This window comes from Acanthaster planci, linkage group LG19, assembly GCF_054643075.1.
Source record: "Acanthaster planci isolate LZ-2023a linkage group LG19, COTS_SCS, whole genome shotgun sequence".
Taxonomy (NCBI): domain Eukaryota; kingdom Metazoa; phylum Echinodermata; class Asteroidea; order Valvatida; family Acanthasteridae; genus Acanthaster; species Acanthaster planci.
Genome location: NC_141795.1, coordinates 2,624,275 through 2,650,528, shown reverse-complemented (window position 1 = coordinate 2,650,528; position 26,254 = coordinate 2,624,275). Strand labels below are relative to the sequence as shown.

General features: G+C 41.5%; 2 protein-coding genes across 9 annotated transcripts in view; one reads left to right on the top strand and one right to left on the bottom strand.

Moving 5' to 3' along the window:
- LOC110983594 (uncharacterized) overlaps positions 1 to 2,314 on the top strand; it is a 61,164-nt gene extending 58,850 nt beyond the window's left edge. For all 6 annotated transcript variants that reach the window (XM_022243339.2, XM_022242994.2, XM_022243419.2 and 3 more), the window contains one exon: positions 855 to 2,314. In XM_022243339.2, coding sequence (XP_022099031.2) covers positions 855 to 861 — 7 coding nt within the window. In that variant the 3' untranslated portion in view covers positions 862 to 2,314. The remainder of the gene's footprint in view (positions 1 to 854) is intronic.
- Positions 2,018 to 26,254, bottom strand: LOC110983877 (long-chain-fatty-acid--CoA ligase 1-like). Of its 3 annotated transcripts, none has more exons than XM_022243725.2 (20): positions 26,005 to 26,254; positions 20,663 to 20,816; positions 16,466 to 16,592; positions 15,232 to 15,299; positions 14,449 to 14,550; positions 14,221 to 14,320; positions 13,459 to 13,667; positions 12,812 to 12,863; positions 11,899 to 11,972; positions 11,438 to 11,515; positions 9,601 to 9,735; positions 9,148 to 9,233; positions 8,766 to 8,820; positions 8,027 to 8,122; positions 7,261 to 7,422; positions 6,923 to 7,039; positions 6,074 to 6,217; positions 5,428 to 5,529; positions 4,593 to 4,664; positions 2,018 to 4,085 (listed from the first exon to the last, which is right to left on the bottom strand). In XM_022243725.2, the coding sequence occupies exons 2-20, from the start codon at positions 20,813 to 20,815 to the stop codon at positions 3,951 to 3,953; spliced, it is 2,067 nt and encodes a 688-aa protein (XP_022099417.2). In that variant the 5' UTR covers position 20,816; positions 26,005 to 26,254; the 3' UTR covers positions 2,018 to 3,950. The 3 variants fall into 3 exon arrangements, with proteins under 3 accessions (XP_022099417.2, XP_022099327.2, XP_022099242.2); XM_022243635.2 differs by lacking the exon at positions 26,005 to 26,254 and adding an exon at positions 22,091 to 22,230; XM_022243550.2 differs by lacking the exon at positions 26,005 to 26,254 and adding an exon at positions 21,778 to 22,032.

Sequence of the window (26,254 nt, the reverse complement as noted above, 5' to 3'; positions counted from 1 at the left end):
GGGAATTACTGGGTAGTCCGTAGGTAGCTTAGATGGACTTGTGTCCCAAGTTTGACTTGTGAGCAGGCAAAATTCCTGAAATTGTGAGTCACAGTACGGATGAAGTAATAAACATTCTAGAGAGAAGGGAACTTTATTTGCAACCTCTCTACCTAATTTAGCCCTTGAAAGACCAGGGGATGTGTTTGGACCAGACAATGAAAGATAAGCTCCGTTTCCGTGAGCCATTTCAGCTGTGGATGCAGTTAGTAGCATACCTTTGGTACAGGAAACAAGACCCAGTCTTAGGAATTACACAGTGAAAGTTTTGTGATTCAGCCAATTGCCGATACAGAAATCAATTCATTCCTATTAATGCACTGGTAAATGTGTATGTCACATAAGTCTACTACCCTGTTAAGTGACTGTCAAGTCTTTTTTGTTAAGTATATTAAACATTTGGATAACCAGTCGTAACATAGTGTCTGCAGTTGTCTGTTGATATGTTGGATCAAAAAATTAACCCTGTGGCATGCATGATGGAATGTGGTCACTGTAGCAGCAACTCAAAATGCAATTTGTGAATTTTAAATAGAAAAACACTGACTCACTGCTACCTCTCGCCAGGTAAAGCCACTATTTTGGAATTACCAAGTAGTTATTTGAAGTCTGGAGTCTTTCTAGCACATTAGTGGCTTGTCCTTCAAATGGTGTCAACCTTATAAAACGTGTCATACATGGTAGAGTCACTGCTCCGAAAAACCAAGTTCATCAAACTTGTTGTCTGTATTCAACTTGTCTTTAAACATTTTGCATTTCTTGGAGGGGCAAGGTATCTACAGTGAAACATTTCCACTTCCAAAATTTCTTTCCAGGGTTTGATGCCTCCTTCAGTAGAAGCTCCTCTCGTCATCCATGGTGGTGTGCCTGTCGTCATCATCCACCTAGCCTCCAGTTGCCGCTGCTTTTCTTGGACAATATTTTTTGTTCCGTCCTCCTACTTAATTTTTTCTTTGGCTTCCATAGAGTTCTTTGCTTCATCCTGCATGGTAAAATCTGTTCACAGGGTCGCATTTTTGATGACAAATACTTAGCACCTATAATTTTGTAGTCGGTTTTAAAAGTATAGATTTCTAGTTTTGTACCAATCACGACAAAGGGTAAGAGTTCATACTGTGAAAAGCATAATATCAAGTTTGTCAAAACTCGGGATTAGTTTTGTTGAGAGAAAATAACTGTACATCTGAAATACTCTAATTTTAATCAGAGACTAGTACACACATGTATAAAAGTTGAATTTGCAGGTAAACCTGGCAAGTTTAGAAAATGCCATTCTTTTTATTAAACTGGGTAAACAATACCACCAGAAATGTTGAGGTTTTAATGTTCATCTTCTGTGCAGCACAAATATTTTACTGTAGATCTGATTTACTTTTGATCAATTTTTATCAACTTAATTTCTATGCAAATGTGCTATGCAAATTAAAAAGGTGGAAGAAGTGTGTATCCTTAGATGAGAGATTTGAGTTCGCTTATGCCAAGCAAAACCAAAAGACAGAAATGTAGAATCACTTTTGTATCATTATTGTATGGAGTAAGAATTATAACCTTGATGGATATGTATGACGCCAATAATTTACATTTGTAAATAGTAATGAATATTTAAAGCTGATGACTCCACGCATCCGTGCACAACTCCAGAAGATTAGCCTCGTCATTGAGACGTTATTTAACCCACCTCAAGTGGGCTCTACAGTCACAGTGAAGTTAACGTCAGAAAGTTCAGAGTTGGTGCTATTTTTGTTCTCTGAAAATTTGTACAACTTCTTTGTGATTGGAGCTAAGAAAACGATATGAAATGTTTTCCAAGCTTATTTTGTTAGTACCTTGGCAAGGACAAGCTTGTGAAAATAATTTGTTTGTTGTCACTGTATAGTTATATCAGAAGTATTTGTTACACCTGTAATGTGTTGGTGAAATCTGTCTGATATAGCCCACCTTTCAAGATTTGCAGTATTTATTGCTTAGACATTAACAATTCAAAATATTCACCGAGTTTTATTGGACCCTAATTTCATTTCTTAATGAACTGTGTAAGAAATCATGGTTTCTATACAGGCTCCAGAGTGTACAGTACTTAATGCAAGGCTCAGTGCCACAGCACTCATTTAGAGAGTCAGGATCCCAGACAGCAGTTATGCACAAGAAATATCCAGCTATTGAGAAATACAGCACCTATATCCCTTTCTTAAATGTAAGGCTTGACACTTGTGACAACGTAGGTAGGAAATCAAGCAATATGTAAATAAAAAATATTATACAGACAGTCATTCTACATTGTCTCTCGTCATAAGTAAGTATTTTAACTATTCCACTTCTATTTGAAGTGAAATGGAGTGAGACACGGTGTGATACTTATAGGATAGGAGACAAAACAAACACAACTACAGAAACTTTAATACCAGTCCGCTGTTTTTACAGCCTGTCATGTTTAACACCAGTGCATCAAATGAGTAAATCACACTAAACCGTGCACGATATGGGGCCGAGGGGTAACCCCCCCCCACATGTCCAATCACTATACACACTCTAGACTGTTATTACCTACATGCAACACCCCCCCAGAAGTCTGTAAAGAATTCCTGAGATTCCTATCACACAATGACAAACACAAAGGGGGGAATCAATCAAATCAATCAATCAAATGCACTTCACTGCCAAAAGATTTGCTGAAGAAAAATAAAGCACTGTCTGACACCTGACTCCAAGAGGTGAGTCAATACCACTTTGTACACACTGCCAAACACGAACTGATTATGGTGCATGTATTTTACACACTCCATAATCATTACATGGCACACAAATTTAGGTATTCAGTTGTCAAATTAAACACACAAAGCTACATTTTCATAATCTGTGCTGTGAAATAATAGTTAGTAATGGACAAACTATGATCTGTGTATACAAAAATAAATGATGTAACCATGCAGCTTGTGAACCATGATCTAATTATGCACAACGTTCCAAACAAAAACAATCATCAATCAATTAGTACACTTTCCGTATCGGTGAGCAAACAATTTTGTTTCAGATTCAAATAGAGTTTAATTCACGGATCGACTTGATTAGTTTGATGGTGAGAGTTGCTTGATTGACTGCCAAGATATTAACAAAAATTACTCAAAACTTCCATGGAGTGTTTGGAGAATAATTTGATCCACTAGCTGCAAGGTTTGCTACAATTTCAACTCGTGCAATTCATAAAATCCTTATATCTCCTGTAAATAGATTAAAGTCTTTCAGTCCTCATAAATATTCATGTATGGAATAATTGGCATCTTTTGAATATAAAATCTAACTTTGTTTTCCTTAGTGTGCCCGGAAACTCCCAAAACAATCTGAAATATAAGTGTGCAGAAGCAAAATGTTACATATTTAAGAAAGTAAGAGCAGAAATGCAGGAATTTTTTTTTTTCATTTTTCTTTAAACACAAGGATGCACTACACATGTACTCTCAATCACTCTCCCTTTCATCCAATGTTCCTAACACTTCTTAACAAACAGATTGCATCAACAGTTCAACAAAACATCACCACAGGTCACACAAACACATTACAGGTGCTCACAATATGTAACAGGTGCCATGATAACAATACTGTCAGATTTGTGCGTTAGTTTTTATATGAACCCTTGCTGGAGGAGGGTCCAACATTTTGGGGGAGTGAAATTAGACATAAACAGTGCTGGATGCTATCAGCTTTGCAGTCTGCCATTCATCAAGGTCATTTGAGTCGTCAGAGGGTAAATGTCAACCCGTTTTTTTTTCCAGTAAATTGTTAAAAAACCTCCATGTCCGACCGTAATTTTATCTTCTTGATATCAACAGCTTAATCTTGGTAGCCAATTTAGGGGCAGGGGCACTGTTAGAATTTTTACATTCCAGGGCGACTCGTCATCATACAGCCTTAGCCTACAGTGTGCTGTACAGATTGGCAATCTCCTCCTTGAACTTTTCGGCTAACGTCATCCTCTTGTTCTTGAAGGTTGGCGTGAGGAGGTCGTTCTCCGTACTGAAGAGCTCCGCGTGGAGATGAATGGCTTTGACCTGGGAGTACAGGGAGAGACCCGCAGTGGTGTAACTGGGGTACATTTGGCTAGGGTACTCCTGGGGGGTGCTTATTTTCCGGAAGGGGGCACCTGACGGTTTTGGTCAGAGTTGAAACACTGGTCAAGGCTGACTACCACTACCTTTACTATCCTCTGATTTCTGAGGGGTGATCATGGTTTACTATGTGCACCTCAGAAGGCAAGGCATCATGCTGTCCCTTGTTCTTACAATACCTGACTGGTCCCCACAAAATAAGTCTTGAGGTTACTTTCTTTTTGGTGATGTTTTAGTTTGCATTGTAAAGAGCAGACCGAGTTCTTAGCTTTTAATGTGTCACTCATTCTGTGATTCATTGGAAGGCCTTTCGCTCAAATATGGCATATTAGCAACTAACGATCCATTGTGCCAGGGTGGTCCACGTAAGGATGACGCCCTCTGAATACATCATTAATGTATGATGGCGGAGGGAGTAAATGGGAACAAGTCACGGGGTAATAAGCTTACCAATTCAAATCCCTTTAGACCAGCCTCCTTGCCATGACTGGCTATCTGATTCAAGATGGCCGCTGTTACCTCCTGCATGTCAAACCGTTGAGGAAAAAAAAAACCAGTTTGATCTGGACTTTCACGGGCAATGGAGACGAAAGCAAGATCTTTGTCAGAAACTTCATTTCATTCCTAAAAATTGCCATTGATACTTATAAATGTTGCACGAATTGCCACATTTACTTTACTCTGTCGGCAGTCATCGGGGCAGTCCGGGGAAGGCTAACAGGGACCATGGTGCCCCCCCCCACAAACAGGCTCCTGTTTTTATATTTGAAAGACAATGATGGGCACATTTTTTGCATGAAGAGCTCCAAAATGTAGCCTCATGTGAAATGTGAAAATGTTTTAACATTTATTTCCACCACCAAATAACAATTTGTTCTCAATCTGCTTGTCTGTAATAATCTGCTCGAGCATTAACCATACCCTGCCGACAGGAGCCCGTTTTCTGGTACCTTGTGTTTGTACGCATAGGGTGCCCGAAATCGGATAGAAGAGCTTGGACCTTGTAACAAGAGACCATACTCCGAAACAAAAGACCGAGCTGCTGGGAATTGCCAACATTTTTTTCAGTTCTCAACAGAGAAGGAAATCTGTCATTGTTTTGAAAGATTATACCACTGTTTGTGGCATTCAGCATGAGCAGATTACCACCGGGGACAAAAGCACTCCAGCGCTCCAGTGATGAGCGATACAATACAGGCATATAAATCCATGGAGCTCGAAACAGGGTTCCCCGGCAGCAAGTGGTTGACACAAATTTCAGATGCAAATCAACAGGTCTACTTGCCTTCAGTTCACATAGTTCCTTGAAGGATCCTCGCAGATTATTTCTGGCTGCATAGTGCTTGAGTTCCTCCTCATCCGGCACAATAATTCCCACAAGAAAGCTCTGGAATTGCCAAGCAGACAATGATCACGTGTTATAGAGGAAGCCCACATCCCTAGCTGTATTACTGCTCACGGAGCTATGGGCCAAGTATTCCTTTAGAAGAACCTTGGGCAATGCACAATGATGCCGACCCTCGACATCTGTCGCCCACATAATCTCCATGTTTGTCTGGATGCCTCTGATTGAGACCGCCACAAGATCAATACAAGACTTTCCAGTCTGAATTCAAGTCACAAGCTAGAGGGTGAGCAATGAAAAAGGAACGCTGAACTGCAACAAAAGCATTCTCTCGACTCTGTTCACCCCTTTACTTGTGACTGGTCTTATGACTGGTCTTGTGACTTGTCTTGTGACTGGTCTTGTGACTGGTCTCGCGATGGTACCGACGACACCACTGATGCCAAACTGAGTGTTACATCAAAGCAAACAACTCAGTTATGACACAAAAGTGGCTCTGCCGACTTCACAGAGAGTCACAAATAACACAGAACAACTTTCTAGAAATGTGAAGGGAAAACAGCAATCCGTCAATTAATTTGCCCACCTGTAGGCTGTCTCCAAAAACAAACGCCTGGGCAACCAGGGGCAGCTGCGTGTAGATGCTCTCCAGTTTCTCCGGAGCGACGTACTCTCCCTGGGACAACTTGAAGATGTGCTTCTTGCGATCAATAATCTTCAAAGTACCATTCTTACAAACAACAACAACAACAAACAACAGTCACCATCGATATCATTCTGATGGAAACATGCACCATCCTCTCCTAAGATTCAGCTCAACCTTTTGTTATGGACGACCCCCTCCATCTTAGTTGATTGAATCTAACATGCTGCTGATTCTTATATGAACCAATGTACCCACTATTCAAATCCACTCATTTGTTCACCGGCTTCAACTAAGAAAGTGGAGGCGGCTAACTTAAAAAACTTTTAAATGCCTGTGTGGGCTGCTTTGATCAGTCTTTCTGGTTTTGAGGTCTGGAGAAAACTATCACAAAATGCCACTGACCAAACTCCCCTGAGTGGACCCTGCATTTCTCAACTGGCCACTGTGGGTTGAATTAAGCTACTAATATAAACAATACCATCCACTAATTGATCAACTACTATCCACAGTATCCACTCACATACTGGGCTTACTGACCAAACTCTCCAGAGTGGACCCTGCATTTCCCAACTGGCCACTGTGGGTTGAATTAAGTTACTAATATAAACAATACCATCCACTAATTGATCAAATACTATCCACAGTGTCCACTCACATACTGGGTTTACTGACCAAACTCTCCTGATGGACCCTGCATTTTTCAACTGGCCACTGTGGGTTGAATTAAGCTACTAATATAAACAATACTATCCACTAATTGATCAACTACTATCCACAGAATCCACTCACCAGGTTCCACTGACCAATATCCCCTGAGTGGAGCCAGCCATCCTCGTCGATGGCTTCGCTCGTCCTCTCTGGCATCTTCAGGTAGCCTTTGAATACGATTGGCCCTTTGAAGCAGACCTGTGTTTGAAGTACAACACAAAATCTTTCGACAAACGGTTGCAGCGTACAAATTGATATGCACAAGATACTTGGTCATGCTGACTTTTTTTTCACGAGTCCTATTGAGGATGGCTACAGGAAAAAATCTCTCATAACTCAATTGTGACCCACTGACTTGTGACCCAGGTGACATCCCATGAGGCAGTGCTGGGGAGCTCCACCTACAAGTTCGTGATTACCTCGCCCTTATCGTCAGCGGCAAAATAGTCCATCTCGGGCACATCCACCAGCTTGATCATGCAAGAGGGGATGGGTGCACCCACATGGCCGGTGGACATGTCGGCAAGGGCCGTCAGGGTGGCACAGGCCGTGCATTCCGTCTGACCGTAACCTTCTGACACCTGTCGGGAGAGAATTGCCATGAACAATTGACTTTCGTGCTTCGGCTTCGAAAACTCAGTCAACAACCTCGGGAGGGTTATCAACACACAGGTGTAGTGCTGACCAGCAAGAGCATTTAGTCGAGAGGGTAAACGCAGCTTAGGAGGTCCTTCATGTGGGAAGACCGATAAGGGATAACGGGTCAGACTGGAAAGTGCTGACAGTAGAGACTTCCTGTATGGAGTGTGGAAGAAAGTTCAACTGTAGGATTGTACGTGGGATGACAGAACATTTGCAGTCCTTTTTTTGGTGTGGAGCGGAGTGGAATGAATGTGGAGTGTGACATGCAGCTCCTAGTTGGCGTTTATCATGTTCGAAAGCTACCAAGCCATTTACGACCCAGTAGAGGAAGGTTAACCTACAGACTACCTGGCGTTCTAGAGTTAACCAGTCCACGCTGATTGAGTCCAATACACTTCCTGTTGTTTGCGGTTATGAAATGGTTTTTTTGAATGGTCGCAATTGGAACGGTGCTTTCCATAAAGTGAGTAATTCATCTTATTTCCCGATTTATCTGCTAATACAAACCATAAACTGTACGCTTGTGAACTTTGATTCACTCACCAGACAACCAAAGACCACCCTCAAGAATGTGATGACATCGGTAGAGAGAGGGGCACTGCCGGTGATGATCCACCTCACCCGACCTCCTAGCAGACCCTGAGCAAGGAGAGACAAAAATGCCATGAACATCAGTTCAACATTTCATCAAAGATGTGCAAAACATCTCTGCACTGGAAGTGTTTGGCAGCAGCATCAACAGCTGCCGAACAAAGTGACCGCGTTGAGACAACAGGAGCTAGTCCCACTCAACAATGAGCCTGTTTGCTTCACACGGATCCGGATCGTGATCAGTTGTCCAAGAACTGGTTCAGGCTATCCATTAGGCGGGTTCTGGTGTCAGTGAACCAGCGACAGATCACCGATCCCAATCCGGATCCACGTGAAACAAACTGGCCCAAAACCACTGTTGCATCCTGTGGTGACTGGCGACCACAGACTCTGAGGCACTTTGGGCTTTGGGGGGAGTTGACCCGTTGGATCTTGTTACACTGGGCAGGCAAGCCACTTGAACAAATGATGCAGGATGACGTGTCTGGCAGGGTTTCTAGCCAAAGTAAGATGCAGGGTTAGGGGTAAAATACTTCTGGACAAAGCTACGACGCACGTGTTTCATATGACGAAATGCTGTACACGAAATTGACCATCATTCCATTCACGTGTTTAAGTGCAAACACCATCCCATGACAAGCTCTCCACAAATCTTCACAAGGAATTGAAAACAAGACAAAAAATAACCCACCTGGACTTTTCTGAATACAATCTTGTCCCAGATGGAGTCATTCCGCACAATACCCCTAGAGACAAAAAAAAGCACAGACGATGTTTCTCACAACAGTTTTACCATAAGCAAGATAGCAAAAAATAGCAAATGTCATGTGACTAGCTCTGGTCCAATCAAGATACAGTATCTGCAGTTGCGGTGTTAACCCCTTGACGCTGGTAGACGGCTACAGCCGCAGCTCTGCGTGAGTAGTGCATACCACACATACATTCTATTCATCATGCACCTGCTGGTTTAATGGGGCCTGCTGCTGGACAGAGCTTTGCATATTGGGCATACCGCAGCCAAGCAGTCACGGTCAAACGAATCCCGGCGTTAAGGGGTTAAAAGTGAGTCGTACTTCTCTACTTCGGCTTTCTTTTTGCTGAATGCCAAGTTAAACAGAGTCCTCTTGATCCAACCAGCGCTGTTTACTGATGTCATCACCTGAAAATCAATGGAAACGGCAACAACAGCCAAGGTGAGTCTTGCTTGAAAATATACGCACAGCAAAGATATCACGGCATGGTAAATGCGCACACCTTTTGGGGGGGGGATTGGGAATACTTGTACCCACACAAAATACATCCCTTTCACATTTCTAGCCAGATTTTCAGAAGATTTCAATTATTAAAAAATAGGTCATGATGCTTGTTCACTAAGTTGCCCGGGTGAATTTTTTTTTTTTGGGGGGGTTTGCTGCACAAAAATTAGGCCACTGCTCAATTTGCATCCCAGGGATTTCACAGTGGACTTGAAGAATCAGCCGGCGCAACACGCCTTGGAATGTCTCCATTGTCAGTGTGTGTAATACCCTGTCGTATATCCTGTTCAGGAGACGTGGCACCGATGGGAATACAGTCGGCCGCAGGGCCTGGACGTCGTCCAACAGCTTCTTTATGTCACCTTGGAAGAAACCAATCCTGGCCCCGCGTTGTAGAAGGATGTACTGCAATGAAATCGGCAAGCACAAAAATCGGGTAATCCCCTCTATGTCAAACAATGTCGGGGTTTAACAGTGGAGATCCCCTTATGGATGTCAAAAGACCCCTTAAGACCATCACAGACCATCACAGACCCAAATAACCATTGCAAGACCAACACAGGACCTCCAGTCTGAATTCAAGTCACAAGCTACTGGTATTCAAATGAACTGCAGCAAAAGCATTCATCTCTCCATCTGACTGGTCTTCAGAGGAGTCTTGTAACAATCTCCACTACAACAATGCCTCTCGCAAATAATACTAGCCGACAGAAAATATTCATAACATTTGTGTGCTGTGACCAATACACTTGGATTTCTCATAAAATATCCAGAGGGAAAACTCTAACCGTTTTCCCCCAAGAAGTCCTCTTTATGCTTTATAATACTTTTATATTACCGTATTTGAACAATGGGATCTTGGCACGGGGAAATTGTGCTACTGGTCATATCAAAAGAACACTCAATTAACAAAAGAGAGCGTTGAGGGTTATTAATTCTTTTAGCAAGTTCCAACATTCAAATCCGCTTTTCTGTAAACGTAAAACTGTAAAGATCAATGATATTTACTCTCTTCAGCTTGGAGCCTTCATGCACCGTTTAAATAATAACACACTTCCAAATCCAATAAAACAGATGTTTTCTCGAAATGAAAACATTCATCACTAGTTTATCCGGCAGAGTAAAGAATGTCATAGTTCCTTTGCACGGATTGCGGCATTCCACAAGACAGTCCGACATGAAGGCCCCAAGCTCTGGAATTCCTTACATAACTCATTGACCAGCATCCGCAGTCTTTCTCTGTTAAAATTTAAGCTGAAGACCTTATTTCTATCCAACTCTTCCAGCTCTGAGTAATTACTCTAATGGGCTACCACTGTACAATTATTCATTCCTGTCATCCTGGATATATTGGCATTTAAGTGTCATTTTGTATGTTATTGTTACTTGTCATTGTCATAATTTAGCTAACTCTGACGTCTTTAGTTCAAGGGGATTCTATTTGACAAGCCTTGCTTCTGGGGGATCTCCTTCCACATCGTATCTCATGAATATGTATCTTGTATTTGTCTGACTATCTTGCCGGTTCCAATTCAGTTTAAGGGACATTGATGATGGAAAGATGTAATGTCAATATTCATGTCTACATTGACATCAGTGTTATCCGATGAGGAAAAAATAACGAACGAGTGAACCTTACAAGCCTTTCATACTTCTCTGCTTAATACAGATCCAGAGTAGTCAAATATACAGGGTTTTTTTAAACCATTCTCATAAAAGGCCACCATTCTCAAATTTGTAGTGCACTCTCAACAAACCACATGCTAGTTTCCCAATGGATTCTGATACCTTAACAAGTTGACTGCTGCGCATAATTTCACAGGGCTTTCCCATTTGCCAGACGTTGTACGCATGCACGCATATTTAATACTTACTTTTCTCAGGTGTCTATTTAAACACGAGCATTTCGTATGTATGTCATCCGCACCTCCAGCAGCGTATTTGTTGTCTTCGCCACTGATGCCCGTGTATTCAAGTTACATTACAACTGCCTTTCATTCCCTACGAATATACTTGTAGTGGCAGATTCTGGTACACCTGTCACAACAATTTACTTGAAGTCGGCAGTTAATGTGTTAAAAATAATGCAACAATTCAAACTGCTCACCATCACAAGACGCTCGTATTGATGGGCCAAGGGTAGGTACGACAGGTGAATGTCGTCTTTGGACATCCAGTAATCATTCTGTGAATAAAAACAAACAACAAAATCATAAAAGAAAAGCTTATTCAAGGAGATTTGACAATGGACCTGAATTGACCTCCCCTTCAAACTGCTTCAAGTATGAAGAAAATGAAAATCTTACATTTCGCCTGATGTGTACTCACAATCACTGCAGGGTCAGCATTCTTGGAGGCTAGCAAAATAATTCACCAGCTTACTAAGGTTGAACTCGAACCCGGGACCTTCTGCTTACACTATGACTTCTTACCACTCCACCACCACCGCGAGTCAAAAGAGCAGCGGACACAGTGCCAAATATTTTCCTACACATTCAAATTTTCGACCACGGCAGAAGGTCTTTATCGTGGGGCAGAAAAATGCTGTTAAACAAAGAGCTTACTGACCCCTACGTACACCTGCAGCCCCTTGCTGTCGTTTAGGAAGTTGTCGTGCGTCATACGTGCTCCTTTTGGAATGCCTGACAAGTACAACAAAAACTTTACTGAGTCACTGGTAAAAACGGATTATAGAGAACATGATTGGAGTGCTCTTTGAACAAATATGCATGAAGCCAATAAATCACATTACATTTGCCCTGGAGCATAGCTGTTAATGGGTCATAGGTCTGTGAACAATGTCACAAGCTACTCAAATTGACTGAGGAAGAGGCATTTCCAAGCAACATTTTTATCCAGTTTCCAGCCCTATGATCTCGCAACGGACTTGTGACCTACTCAATAAAATCTGGTGCACTGACTTCTTCAAATTCATGTGAATGTAACAATTTGAATTCTCCATACTAAAGACACTGTTGCTACACCTTGTGATAGGCAACAAGCTTACTTTAGAGACACCTTTCTGTTTTCAATGGATAAGAGCCAGTCCATTCCAGAGATGGTGGAGGCTATGCAAAAGCTTGCCCCGAATCATGAAGTATAGCAACAACATCTTTAGTCTGGGGAATTCAAATCCTTATGTTTATGTGCAATCAGATAACTCAGTGTACCAGATTTTATACCAATTTGAATAGCAAAAGATTTATACCTCCACTCTACTGTATAACAAAGGCTCATTTGTTTTTGTTTGCGAGGCGCACTCAAAAATCTGGAAACAAAGTGGTACTTGTACCTGCACTCCCTTTGTATCACTCAAATGCATTCTTGTCAAAGTCTGACTATTTTTCTTTTAATCTAATCTTATTTGGTTTAAATTCCAACTTGAAAATAGAAACTGCCTTCTGAGCGCCGTGTTTTTTTTTCACCTATCCTGACCTCAACAATCAATTGCCAATGCCAGAACAATTTTGGCGTCAAGTACCTGTCGTGCCACTGGTAAAACAAATGGAAACAACATCGTCCTTCTTTGGGACCTGTGTGGATAAAAATAAACATGACATCACTCTCAACTGCACAGAAGAACATTTTGATCTTCCCAAATTTTGCACAAATGGGGACTTTTCCTGGTTACTGAGTTTACCCAATTTTGTAAACATGGCTATTACTATCGAACCTCGTTAATAATAAGTCATTCAGACTTGGCAGATTATCTTGTATTAATAGGAACCTTGCATATCAGGAATGAAAACAATGAAGAACAAACGACATGTAAAGATTTCCTTGTTCGAAGCAAAATCTTGTATTAACAATGTTCACATGCACAAGGTTCAACTGTATCTGCTTTTGGACCGTAACTTTTCATTTCCTGATGACAATATCCTCAAAATAACATCTGCACGATAAGGGCTCCAACCAAATAATCAGGCACGCAACTTGGACTGTAACAAAAGACGAGGAAATTTCCAATCTTCACGAGACTTTGTACTAGGTGGGTTTTTTTTCAATTTTCAATGGCATGAGTGAGAGATGAAAAACGAGGAAATTGACTCAACTGAGGGAAAAAAGTTGTGTTCCTGTAAAAGGTGAAAAACAAACAAAGAAGCATCGAGCCAAAGCTGCCAAACATACCACAGGCTCTTGACGGTTGTTGGTGCCAATCTCTAGCATGTCTCGGTACAGGACCAGCTCGATGCCACGTGCCTCCAATGCCTCCTGCTTGTCCTCCGGGACGGGCCCCTCGAAGATCACCACCAGTTTGACTGCTGAGCCCTCCCCGAGAATGTCCAGCAGGATGTCCAACTTGGGGGCCTTGTCAATGAATATGGCCTGCATTTCCGCTGTCGGAGAACAAACGGGCTTTAACTGTCAGCTACAAAATCTACAGATGCAAAAACAGCTGCTGGAGAACACAATAAACTTGACATTGAAATCAGGTTATGGTTACTTTATCACTCTTAAAACAAAGCAGGTTTTTGAAAGACAGAAAACAGTTTGGGAGAAGACATATCTTGAAATTGACTTCAGCTGTGGTCATTTCAGCATTAATAAGCCACATCAGTGAAGGCTGTAGGTTTATACATGTACACTTTCAACAAAACAGGTTTGACCTTGTTTTCCATGACAACATCTGTTTGCCGATACATGTATCTAGTGATAAGATTGAAGTAAAGCAGCAGCTTTACTTTAGCAAAAAAGAGAGTCTTGTGTTTATAGCACGGGTTAGTTACCTCAAGATGTCTGACTTATTTGTTCGAGACAAGTCCTGAATTGTTTTTTTTTTTACAAGTGAAGTCACAAGTCACTGTTTTCCAAAGTCAAGTCTCAAGTCGAAAAACTGTAACTTAAGCAAGTCTTTCCAGTCAACAGCTGTGGCATCCAGACCAGACTTACTGAGGTTGATAATGTGCTTGCAGGCTTCGATGCCAAGTGTGTCGTACAATGCCACGGCAACCATGGAGTAGGACATACAGGCATGGTCCATGATAATCCACTGCAAGGACAAAAGGAAAAAAAATGGACGACATCCTGTTAAGTTCTGGCCCAAGAAATACCAAGGGGTGACCTATAAAAACATCCCAGAAAATATGGCCAGTTTTGTGGCACGTGGTCACAACTTACCTCCGGCCTGTTCTGTGAATAGACACCGATGTTTGTGCCATTGCCCGGTGGACACCCCTTCTTTATGAGGGCAGAGCCGAGTTGGAATGCCATTTCTTTCACCTGCAAATGATGAACAATCAACATTTCTCTTATATGTGCCCCAAATTTCTCCATCATCAGAAGGTGTTCTACAGGTAAGTTCCTAATTTGGGGAGAGGGTATCAAAATTGGAGTGGATGTAAATATTACGGGCATCACTAAATGCTTGGTAAATCTTAAACATTCATTCAGTCAATAGAGTATTCTAAGATCAGTCAGCTGGTGCTTTATCAACCATTTGCGACTGGCCATGTGACACGCTCTTGACCAATAGGAATGGCTAAACAGGTATTCATGAATAATGGTTTCAATACACCAGATTCTGACAACTTCTGACTTCTCAAATTCAATTAACACTGATCTGTGCCTGGTGGCCCTCTCCTAACCCTTGTTATCACCCACCCCCCCCCAAAAAAAATATATCCCTCTGTAAGTTCTATGCATGTTCTTTGGCCTATGCCTGTAACCCCAAAACACAGAAACAATGGGGTATGTTTTCACAGTACTAACCCAAACCATTGGTTCATTTTTTCTCCCGACGGTGACTGTGTTCAGAGATTTGACTAACGCATCATCGTGCCTACTTCTTGCCCGATTAAAAGTGCCAAAGAGTCCAACTGACAAGAAACCACCGAACCAACTTTTCGGCCGTGGCCACAAGAGCACCTTCCCCTGCCCTTGTGTGTTTGCATTTCTCTTCACCTGGCTGTAGGTCAGCCACTGGAAAGGTTCGTCTGAACTGTCTCTCCATCCAAGGCACGGCCCGTCCCCTGAAGAAGCCACAACAAAGACACGGCACTGCCAATGCATGAGGTCAATTCCAGAAATTAGGTACATGTAATTTGCATTAATTCATCACTCTTGGAAATTAGAAAATGTGTTCTGGACTTACAAAATCACATGTCAGATGTGACACACACACACACAAAATGGACGCCTAATTTCTGGAATTACCCATGTATGTACATGTGTGTGTGTGTTTATATGCTGTGATTGTGGGCCTACTCCAGTGCAACAGGTACACAGCTGTTCCACAAGTTTTATGAGCCTAAATTGTGCCTGTAGCTACCACTCGGCAAAGAAATAAAATTGACAATAAAAATTAAAAAGTAAATGGAAACAAAATCCCCCAAAAAATCATTACAGAACTGCTATAAAACTATGTGTGCTTCCAAGCAGTCCTTGTGAACATGAACATATGCTCGTTTAAAAATATTTTGTCTCTTTTCCTGATGCAAAATGCCAGTACTATGTGGCTGGGCCTTACCTCTCGGCAAAGAGATAAAATAGACACAAACAATTTTTTAAAAATTGAAATCCCGATAAAAATCTTTCCGGAACTGCTATAAGAGTGTGTGTGGTTCTGTTCATCATTCCTCGTCATTATGAACACCATACGTCTATTTTTTTTGTTACTTTGTCTCTTTTCCCGATGCAATACGCCGGATCTATGATCCCATCCGTAACTCACAAAAAGGGCAGAAATTCTGCAAATTCAGAGCTCTCGACAAACTTAACTGCTCATCCAATACCTACAGCAAAAGACTAAAGATGTCCAGGACCATTTTATTCCTAGTTCTCTTTTCGAGGTTCATTTAGTTTTAACTTTTTTATTCCCCCCTCCACGAAACCTTAATAACTTCCGAACATTCATCCCCATTAGACAGCACAAAATAAATACCATTTTCCAACTTTGGACTAGAATGTCAAAGTTCATTTAGTTGTCAATTTTTTTTATACTAATTATCTGAAAGCTTGACTGAACATGACTTTTATCTCCAACTGATGACAGCCCAAATCAACCTGATACCTTCAATCCATTTTCAAACTTTGTACAACAATGTCAGAGTACATTTAGTCGTCAATTCTTTTATTCTAACTCTCTGTAAGCTCGACAGCACATGAATTTCATGCCCAAGTGATAACACAGACGAACCTGATGCCTTTAATCCAAAGTCGAGAGCCTCATAGCAGGTACTGATCTCTGGCTGGTAGCCATCTTGAATCACCAACTGCCCGTTCCTGTAATCGTTCAAAGGTGACACGTGGATATGCTCTGGCCCCTGGAATTATGAGAATAAAGTATGACGCTGTTTGAATCAGTGCCAAACTGCATTTCTCTACAGCTTGTATAATTGTACGTGTAATTTAGAAGCACCTTTATTTTTCCCTTTGAAAGCAAATTGTTTTATTAATTTTGCCACTCCATCCCCAGGAACTAGTGCCTTCTGCCGAGCTCAAATTGCATGAAAGGAACGCGAAGTACTGTTAGTAATCTTAAGTCATCCATCAATGGATGTATATTTTGTCTCACACTTTGTGGGGCAGCAGATGTCTTGACTCCCCACCTCCCGGTTCCCGTTGCCAATTAAGGCTAGTTCACATGCACTACAAATGCTGACAACTTTGAAAGTGTTATTTTATGGATTATTCACTTTGTATCTTTTGACATTAAAAAAAGACAAAATGAACAGTGGACATTAAGGAAGTACATCAATATAAAACTGTCATCAAAAAGAGGTACTTAACCGGACACCTGTTCAAAGAGGTAAAAAAGTACAAAATAATAGAGTTAGTAACATAATAAATTTGTAAATGCATGGAATAAAAAATCCAACACAGGGTAACAACCCAAAAGATATAAAAAGATGTTCACTACAGGAAAGCAGTCAACTTCAAGACAAGCCTGTGGTGTAGGAACAAGATTGGATACAGACCCACACAACCAGACCAAATAAAACAAACGGAGAGTCAAGATATTGAACAAACGACCCTCCAACCCCAACTCTCCGCACTTCAAACATCTGAGCAACTGCAAATGTTTTGCAGCATCAAGTTCTCTTGACATTGGCACATATAGTTTCCTTGAAATGCTTATCTGCCTATACCACCTTCAAGTAAAGTTTGTCCCATGAAAGTTCAACAAACTCTGCAGTCACCAACATACAGACTTGTTGCCAAGTCAAAGTGATTCATTGTTTGTTCTACAAAAAAAATACAATCCACACGGTATACACTTGTGTGGGGGACGTTGGTTGCCTCGTCCCCAACGTGCAGATAAATGACCATCGAGTAAGCCAAAATAATTTGGCCTGTTGTGTTGCTTAGCTTACAATGGAGCTGTGCAGATGGATTTGGTCTGAAGTTCATGGACAAAACACAACTTTCAAACGACTTGTCATCAAGTCTATGTTGAACTGGGCTGTGGGCAGAAGTAAGGCACTCATAAGTAGACAAACATCCTCTTGGAGATATCTACCAGTAGCACTTCTAGTCCTTGGTAAATTCCTACGTGCAGCATGCATTAAAGCCAAAACCCAGTGAGCTTCTTTGAACATACTCAGTATGGCAATGTTTTGGTACACCGGGGCGTGACCACTGACCACTTGCGGTGGTGCATAGTTTGACCACTGACCACTTGCAGTGTACATGTACATGTACGTCCGACCAAAAGTGGGTGTGATTGGATAAAATGTCAAGGTTAAAGTCCAAATTAGGCAAACTCCCGTCCATCTACTGTACGCACTCCAGCTTTGTGCTCATGCTTGACATGACTGACGGTGTTTTCTCACGTGACCTTGGTATGTCTGATGGAAAGCTGATGACAAAACGAAACTGACAGCACAAGTACGGACGAGCCGTGGCCTTGACAAACTTTGCACTAGCTGCGGAGGTCGCCACTGGTTTTGGAGGAAGCAACTGAAATTGTCTTCACAGAAGAACTGAATTTGGTGATCCCTTCTTTTGTCAGCCTTCTATGACGAATCCAGTGACCACAGCAATGCCATGACTGGCCATATGCAGTGCCCTCCCCCATTAACTGTGGTGACTGCATTACTACAACTACAAATACAGAGTCACTGTTCCGTGAAACTCGCTCTTTACAAAGACAAATACAAGCTAAGTGAGGAATTCTCCGCATTCCAGACTTACGCCCAAGAATAACCCCATGAAGGACCAACAAGGTTCGAAAGCTTGGGAACTGCAGCATGTTGGGAAGCGCTGCTTTTCAAGTTTTCCCACAAGTTACTGCTGGATTTGTCTGCAGTGCTATGCTGTTTCTGCGGTTTGCTGATGGAACAGAGAGAAGGCATCAAATGATCAAACTAATTTCCCTAAGGCATTGTTTCAATTTACAAATAATGTATGTACTATTGCAATGTACAGGAATATGTACACCTGTACATATGTATGTATGCAATCCTGCTATTTTTTCATTAACTATATTTGACAGGAATTTTTAATTCCTTTTCAGAATCCAAACTTTGTGATCAAAAATTCCAGGGGCGTTTTCCTGCCACAGTTTCATTCTACTCAGCAAGAGAACCTCAAATTCTCCATCTGTTCAGGAACATTAAATTCCCTTTTACTGTAGTCTGCTGAGTATGGTCTGACTGTGGTGTGACCGGCCTTCTGATCTCAGGCAACACCCACACTGCATCGTATGACTGTACATGAATCCCCCCCCGTTTCATCCTCACATGTTTATGTATGTATGTTAATGCCACTTGGCAGCGCGCCCAATGTGACATCACTCCACGCTGTTGATGACAAAACCAGTCTGGCTTACATGTATGAGTGTTGCATAAATATTGAATGTTCCATTATATGAAGCTGTTGGTTCCCCCCACCCCGTTTGTCCACTGTGACAGAGAAAGAAACCATACAGCAACACAATAAGTCGGGGTACAGTATTTCTGGATTGTCTTTCTGAATAGACTGAGAGGGGGGGTTTGGAACTTTATGACTACAGGAGAATTGAAACCTTTATTCCATTTCTGCTGGGAAAATTATGGAGGATGGGACGGGGTCCTCGAGGTAGACAGAAGGAGGAAATATCATCCAGTAGATTAACTTTTGACCCTGTGTAAACACCGATATAACAATAATAATAACATTTATAAAGCGTATTTTTCCGAAGGTTACAATGTGCTGAAAAAAAAAAACAACTGCCGGAAAGTAAACCAGGTGCTAAGACAAAATTAGTGGGAGCAGACGACCAAAACCTAGAGTGGAAACAGATGAGATTTAAGTTTACATTTGAACTGTTGTAGGGAGTTGCAGTTACGAATACTAAGAGGTAATGAGTTCCAGCATCTGGGTCCAGCAATAGAAAAAGCCCTGTCTCCTACTTTTTTGAATGCATGTGGTATTTTTAGGTTGTGTTTTGAGCGGAGGTTACTTCGGTTAGGTTTGCTGAGATCATATACCTGTAATGGCCATGTGATAACATAAAAATTCACCGAAAGGCTTACCCTTGTGTATAAATCACACTATGTTTCATATTTTACGGGTGCATGCGTCTTTAGAGAGACCAAGGCATCATAATTCACTTTGATCACTTGGTAACACTCTTCCACAGAGTACATTGTAAGTTACAAATAGTACAAGTACCTGATATTCAGATATTAGAAACATTCATTCCCTAGGACGAGACTGAAACCTTTAGATTGACAGAGTCGTTTAGTGGGTACACGACGGAAGAAATCGCTTTGGTGCAAAGCGTTAGTTCTTAGAGGAGCTTGGGGTGAGAGGAATGCTTGATGTTTTGAATGGCGTCTTTGTTTTCAGGAGATCCAGAAACAGCGAACACTTTGGGGACACTTTTCAGCCAAAGTTTTTCATGCTGTGGTGTACCCACATACCAACTCCCTTACGCAACCCAGCACAGACCAGCCAACCGCGGAAAGCTTCAAACATACATAACAAGCCCTGTGTGGTCTCGTAGCGGACTGGTCTTCAACACGAACGAATGCCAACAAACGTCCATACAGTCAGGAACAAGCTCATTGTTGGCAAATTTACGCACATGCACTGTACATGTAGACCTCAAATGCTGTAACATTGGTACAGCATGGGAAATACCTGCTCGACGCATACATAAAATGCACAAGACATGCCGCTTGTAAACATGAAGGTGTCATTTAGTTTCACAGTGACTGACAGTGGGAGAATGATTTCAAAGGGGGAGGTGGGGGACATTTGTGAGACCATCAGGCATCAGCCATTAAAGAACCTGCCAAAGGTGGGGGTTCTCCCCTTCCGCTTTCCACTGCCGGCGACAACGTAACTGCCTAATAATTACATGCACATGTACGAAGCTCAACAAACCTACTAGTGAACCAATACTTACCGGCAATTCCACAGATTGTCTGTCCAGGGAGAACGCTCTCTTGACCGGCTCTGGCCCGTTACTCATGGCCATGCTAGCAGCACTCAACGCGGCAGCCGTCACTCCAACCGTCAACAGAGGATGTTCAATACAATACTGGAGGACGCTTTCCATCCTGTAAAAAAAAAAACCCCACAAAAAAACCGCTCCGTGATTTGTTACATATCAGGATGTAAAGTATGTACATGTATGTGCATTACATGATAACAAAACTTCCTGTTCAGTTTTTGTGGCTTAACCCTAACCGCCAAGCATATCGTTTGGCTCACACTACACAGTCCTACAAAACACTAAGTAGTAGTCTGAGCCTGAAGGACCTAGCGCTACAGATCACTACTTCTGGCTAAGTCACTTCCATTGTTACTTCTGAAGACATAGCGAACCCAGTTGGCTCCAATTGCCTGTGTTCAGCAAGTGCTTGGATTCCCCAGCAGTTTGTTCAATCCCACTATGAAATGGTATCAACCAGCTTCGCTTTCATTAGTTCTTGAAAAATACAACACCAACCTTCATCAGGCTTCCGACAATCGCAAATACACCATTACTGCATCATAAATGGCCATGCCTCCATTTGGCAAATTGCCAAATCCTTCCCTTGGTAGGCAATTTAAGGGGTTCCACCTGCTTGAACACTTAGTTTCAAAACAGGCTGATTATGAACGTCGCTATACCGAACACCGCTATACCAAACATCATCCTTGGCTCCCAGTATTTTGTGCACAAAACCTACCGAACATCATGCAGTCGCAAATCAACCGACATTCATCAAAGCATGCATCAGAGATCGATCCTGAGCAGTAGCTTCACAACTTTTAGGATAAACTAAATATCAATTTTGTAACTCAAGATTTAATAAAAAACAAAAATAATTAACAGATGCATTTCTAGAAACCTCAAACGTGAATGCAACAGCAAAACATCACGAAAACAGCAAATCATAGTATCACAAGAGGGTGCACTTCAGTTAGATAAGAGAGGGCGCCATTCAACATGGCAATGAAACATTCCGCAGTTGATTTCGCTAGACCAAACAACCGCCCTCTTGACCAACAAAAAGATTCAAAAAGCATACAAACCGCTTGGAATCCTGAGGTTCACAAAGATCCATACCCAACATCACTGTAAAGCAGTCACGAGAGTTCTGCATATGGACGCTGCATTACACCCTGTGCACAAACCCTATGCAGCTGGGTCCAAAAAATTTGAAGTGATTTCTAAGGAAACCACTTGTTATTTTCCCTCCAAAAATGAGCTTTTCTGGACATGTTTTTGCTTTTTTTAATGGCTATTAAATAGCTATAACTATATCTATACATGGAACTCTTCCCGCAGTAACTTTCTGAAGTCAGAAAGGAACACATTTCTGATAAAGAAAAAGATAATACCCACCGCCTCACCCAGTCCTCGTGAGCTGCACACGGCTTGCAGATCAATGCAAAGGCCTACATGTGCACATTCTTGGTACACCCACCTTTACATGTACCTTGCAGGTAGGTGGGTGCGCTTCACAGAACATTTTGCATATGAACACACAGCGTTAACAAATGAATAGTTTCTGAGGAATGGATGACAGCCCAGACTTACAATGCATAGTCAGAGCAAACACAATGCACTGCATTGACAGGTGGACTCCATAAAACTCTTACATAACACTCCCCTCCCGACCCAATGCTTTTTTGGCTATAAAAGCTCATTTCAACCGGCGCCACTCTTGGCTCGGCTCTAGAGGAAGCCCTTCTATGAAACTGTGTGGCTGGACGGTTTCCAAGCCACACAATACATGTAGTTTTGTCTTTCTTTGCTATTTTTCTCAGTTCTGGCACACACAGGGCACGTACATGTACATGTAGTCTGCCATAAGTGCAAACCTAACCCACACCACCACTGCCAACAGTGCCACTCTTTTGGGTTGGAACATCCCACACCAAAAACAAGAAGAAAACGAGGCTTTCCATGCAAGCTCTGCTTTTGGAAGCATGCCTTCACCCACTCAATTTTTTGTCTCCTTAATCTAGCCTGTAATTTTTTCCGTATATTTATTCACATATCTACATATACATTGCTTATTTCCTCTTTGTTTTCCACATCAAGTACATGTTTATTGTATATTTTTGACCAAAATTTTTGACCATTGTCCATGTGATTGTTCTAAGTAGGATGGTTTTTTTCTGTTTCAGTTCATTATCTGAGCATTCTTTGAGCACCTGCTACAAGCTAAAGCTTAATGTGGTTAATAAAAGTTCAATTTTGCTTCTTCATTTATCTTTTCCTACTCATACATGTCATTATGTCTACTACACACTATTGGAACAGTAGTTTTATTTAAAGGGCACCTCTAAGGAAACCACATTTTCTCTGATTTGATCTGTTCAAATAAATGTGGAAGCATCCAAACGAACCCAGTGTCAATTGTCTTCAGAGCTCAACTACAACAAGCTTAAAATCTAGCCATTGTTTGGCAAGCACGAGGGTTTATCCACTACCAACACAGGGCGAGGGCTCCCCTCGTTTTCTCCGAATGACGCAATCTACACTCAGAATTCGCATCTTGGCATGAACAGAAAAAAGGCCTTTTAAGCTTGTTACAGTTAAGCTCTGAAGACAATTGATGCTGGGCTCAATTTGGATGCTTATATATTCATTTGAACAGATCAAATCAGAGAAAACATGTTTTCCTTAGAGGTGCACTTTAGAGCTGGACATTGATAAATGTTGCCACAGTACAAACTGAAATAACAATAATTGTGACAAAAAAAGATGACATCCTCGTCCGTGTGCATCAGTAACAAGTTAATGCATTATCTACATGTATGCATCTTCCTGCCCACAACAATCGGACATCAAATAATTTGACAAGCCTGACCCCTCCCCCAAAAAAATTTCTGGATCTGCCCCTGCACTTGGTCAGTGTCCTTGGATGCAACCATCTTTCTTCTTAAAAACAAGTGGTTTTTCAGGACCTCTGCCAGCAGTAATGCTGTGTTGGCACCAATCACCCTGCCTCATAATTTTCCACATCAGTTTTATTTCTAGCCCATCTGGCCAACATACAATTGATTTGGAATTCCTTTCTAGGTGTATTTTAGAGCCTATTTTTGGCTTCCAATTATAGACCATTCAAAGAGGATAAAAAGAAATGCTGAGAATGACAAAAACCACTTAGAACAAAACAAAGAGCTTTCGTTTTCCTTTGCCTTTCAGTGCTATTTTTCTGTGCACAATTTTTTAGGGCTGTACCGAATATCTGAATATTTGATAGATTGTCAAATATTCAAATATTATTTTTCGAATTTGAATATTTGCATGAAAAGGAAGGGAAAATTGTTTTTTTTTTTTAATGAATAAAATTGCACTATGGAGGCTTGGTTCAAGCAGATTCAAATAAAAAGCATCAGGAATCTCACAACGATTTAAGAAGTAAATTATTCATTAAACAATTTGAAAAGAATAGAAATTTTCAACAGGGCAAGAAGTCTTGTTCATCTCTTAAATCTTGCTAAATTGTGGCTGGAGATACTCCTAGATGTGAGAAACAATAATGTTGATCATAATGTACAATTGCATTGCCTGGAATACTACCTCCCCCCACAAAAAAATAAATAAATAATCCGAGATTGCCCACAGACAGTAAATCAGAAGTTATAACAGTACTTTTTTTTTCAAGATTTGTCCAAGGTTTCCAAACACAACCTGCTACCTACAATGGATCGTTGGCCTGTGTATCATAGCACAGGAGTGTCACCCACTGATATTCCCAGTCTTTCAACAAAATCAGGTGATATGCAGTGCCTATGCACACATTCTGTTATCTCTTGAACTAGAGTTCATAAAAAAAATAGATACCTGGGAGTGTGTTGATAGCTTTATCTGGGAGTGTACGCTGTACCCTACAAGGCTACACAAGCACAGGGATGGGCTTGAGCCATGCTGAAAAATCACGATGTACCAATTCAGTGTGCAATGCTTCAGTGCATGTGCAGCATAATGAGGGAATTGTTTGGTATGAATTTTGCAGTTGAATTTTTCCACGAACTCTGAAAACAGGTACACTGTAGTAGGGGCAAGTCATCAGGCCTAAATGCCAAGATTATTTACCCACACCAAGTTAACTGCAGGGCAACTTATCAGTCAACGCCTTCAAGTCATCCACCAAGGCTGACTGGACACTATATAAAAGACTGAAGTCAAGACCTTGAGAACATCTTATAGCGCGACAGCTTTCAACATGCACCCTCATTGGTACTCTCTAAAACCATGATGGTACAGTCGCCAGGTCCCTTATTTTGCCACTTACTGTGAAAACCAACGAGACTTGACAAAAGAGACCTGGTGACTGTCATGACTATAGGGTCACCGATGTTACTTGTGTAAGATTTATTGGGAGAGTCATCAATAAAGTGGAAAAAATACACTAAAAATTAAAAAAACACTTCACACTAAAACTGGTATCAAACGAGAAAAGCAGACCAAAGTCAATTTGAAAGCTTGAAGTTGTGTAGCATATTTCTAATACTTCCTTGATTGATTGATTGATCTGATGAATTATTTCCTGTTAGGTCCCCAAACAGATCAAGGGGCAAGGAAATAATGTGACTTTCCTCTAGCATGGGACAGAAAGGGTAAATTCCCAATTTACTAGCAATTCGGTTAAACAAAGTCTCTCCCCAAGTCCCTTTGCAAGTCCTTTCATAAGGTGCTTCGTAAGTAAAATGGTGAAATATGACAAAAAATGGAATGCTTCTCTCACAGTTATTTGAAAAATGAATACAAGTACACTATATATATATATGACAAGGATGACTTGTGAGTGACGGACTTGAGATGGACTTGCATACTGGAGAAAATTATGGCAATTGGGAGTAATCGCAGAATACCCCACCACTCTAAAAAATGACCCCTGAAATGACTGGTTACATGGGTACAAGGTGAAAATCCCTTGAAAAGAGTATGACATTTTGACCTGTACCTGCAGACCTGGCTAGGTTGATCATGGGGGGTGCAGGTGGCGGGGTATTCTGAAAACCTCATAAGGTAATAATTCATTAAAAAAACGACCTGTCACAGAAAAGGTCATGACGTGCAACCATAGACCTGGAGTTGATTTTTTCCTCCAGGTCTACCGGCAGATGACAACAGACCTTATCGCAAATACCGATTGGGAGGCTATCGTTTAGGGCCTAATACTTAGTAATACTAATAGTTAAAAAGAATAGTGGGAACGGAAAAGGGTCAAATCTCAAGCATGTTCCCTTCGATGGTGCTATAGCTTGGTTTCATGGATGGGCCTATAATCATGCACCTACCTGTCTCGCTTACGATAAACGTTCAGCTGCAACGAAGTGAAGCGAACTGTAAACCTGTCCTGACCCAGGCCTACAAAAACCGTGAGGTAGATAGAGACACCGCAGCACGGCAAACAATGTGGCGCAGATTAAGCTCAGGTCCACTGAATACTTTTGAATCGGATTTTGACTATTTGCGCCTGCAGTGTACGACAGGCAATCTCTCTCTGCCGACATTTCACGCACGTTATGTTTGTTGACATCGCCCTAT

Excerpts from the sequence above, each read along its gene's own strand:
- LOC110983877 (XM_022243550.2), bottom strand. The coding sequence starts at position 21,848 with ATGCAGAACTCTCGTGACTGCTTTACAGTGATGTTGGGTATGGATCTT. Across the intron at positions 11,516-11,898 it reads GGCTGCAGGTGTACGTAGGG|AATGATTACTGGATGTCCAA; the intron begins GTCAGTAAGCTC and ends TTTTATTCACAG. Across the intron at positions 5,530-6,073 it reads TTTTTGGAGACAGCCTACAG|AGCTTTCTTGTGGGAATTAT; the intron begins GTGGGCAAATTA and ends TGGCAATTCCAG.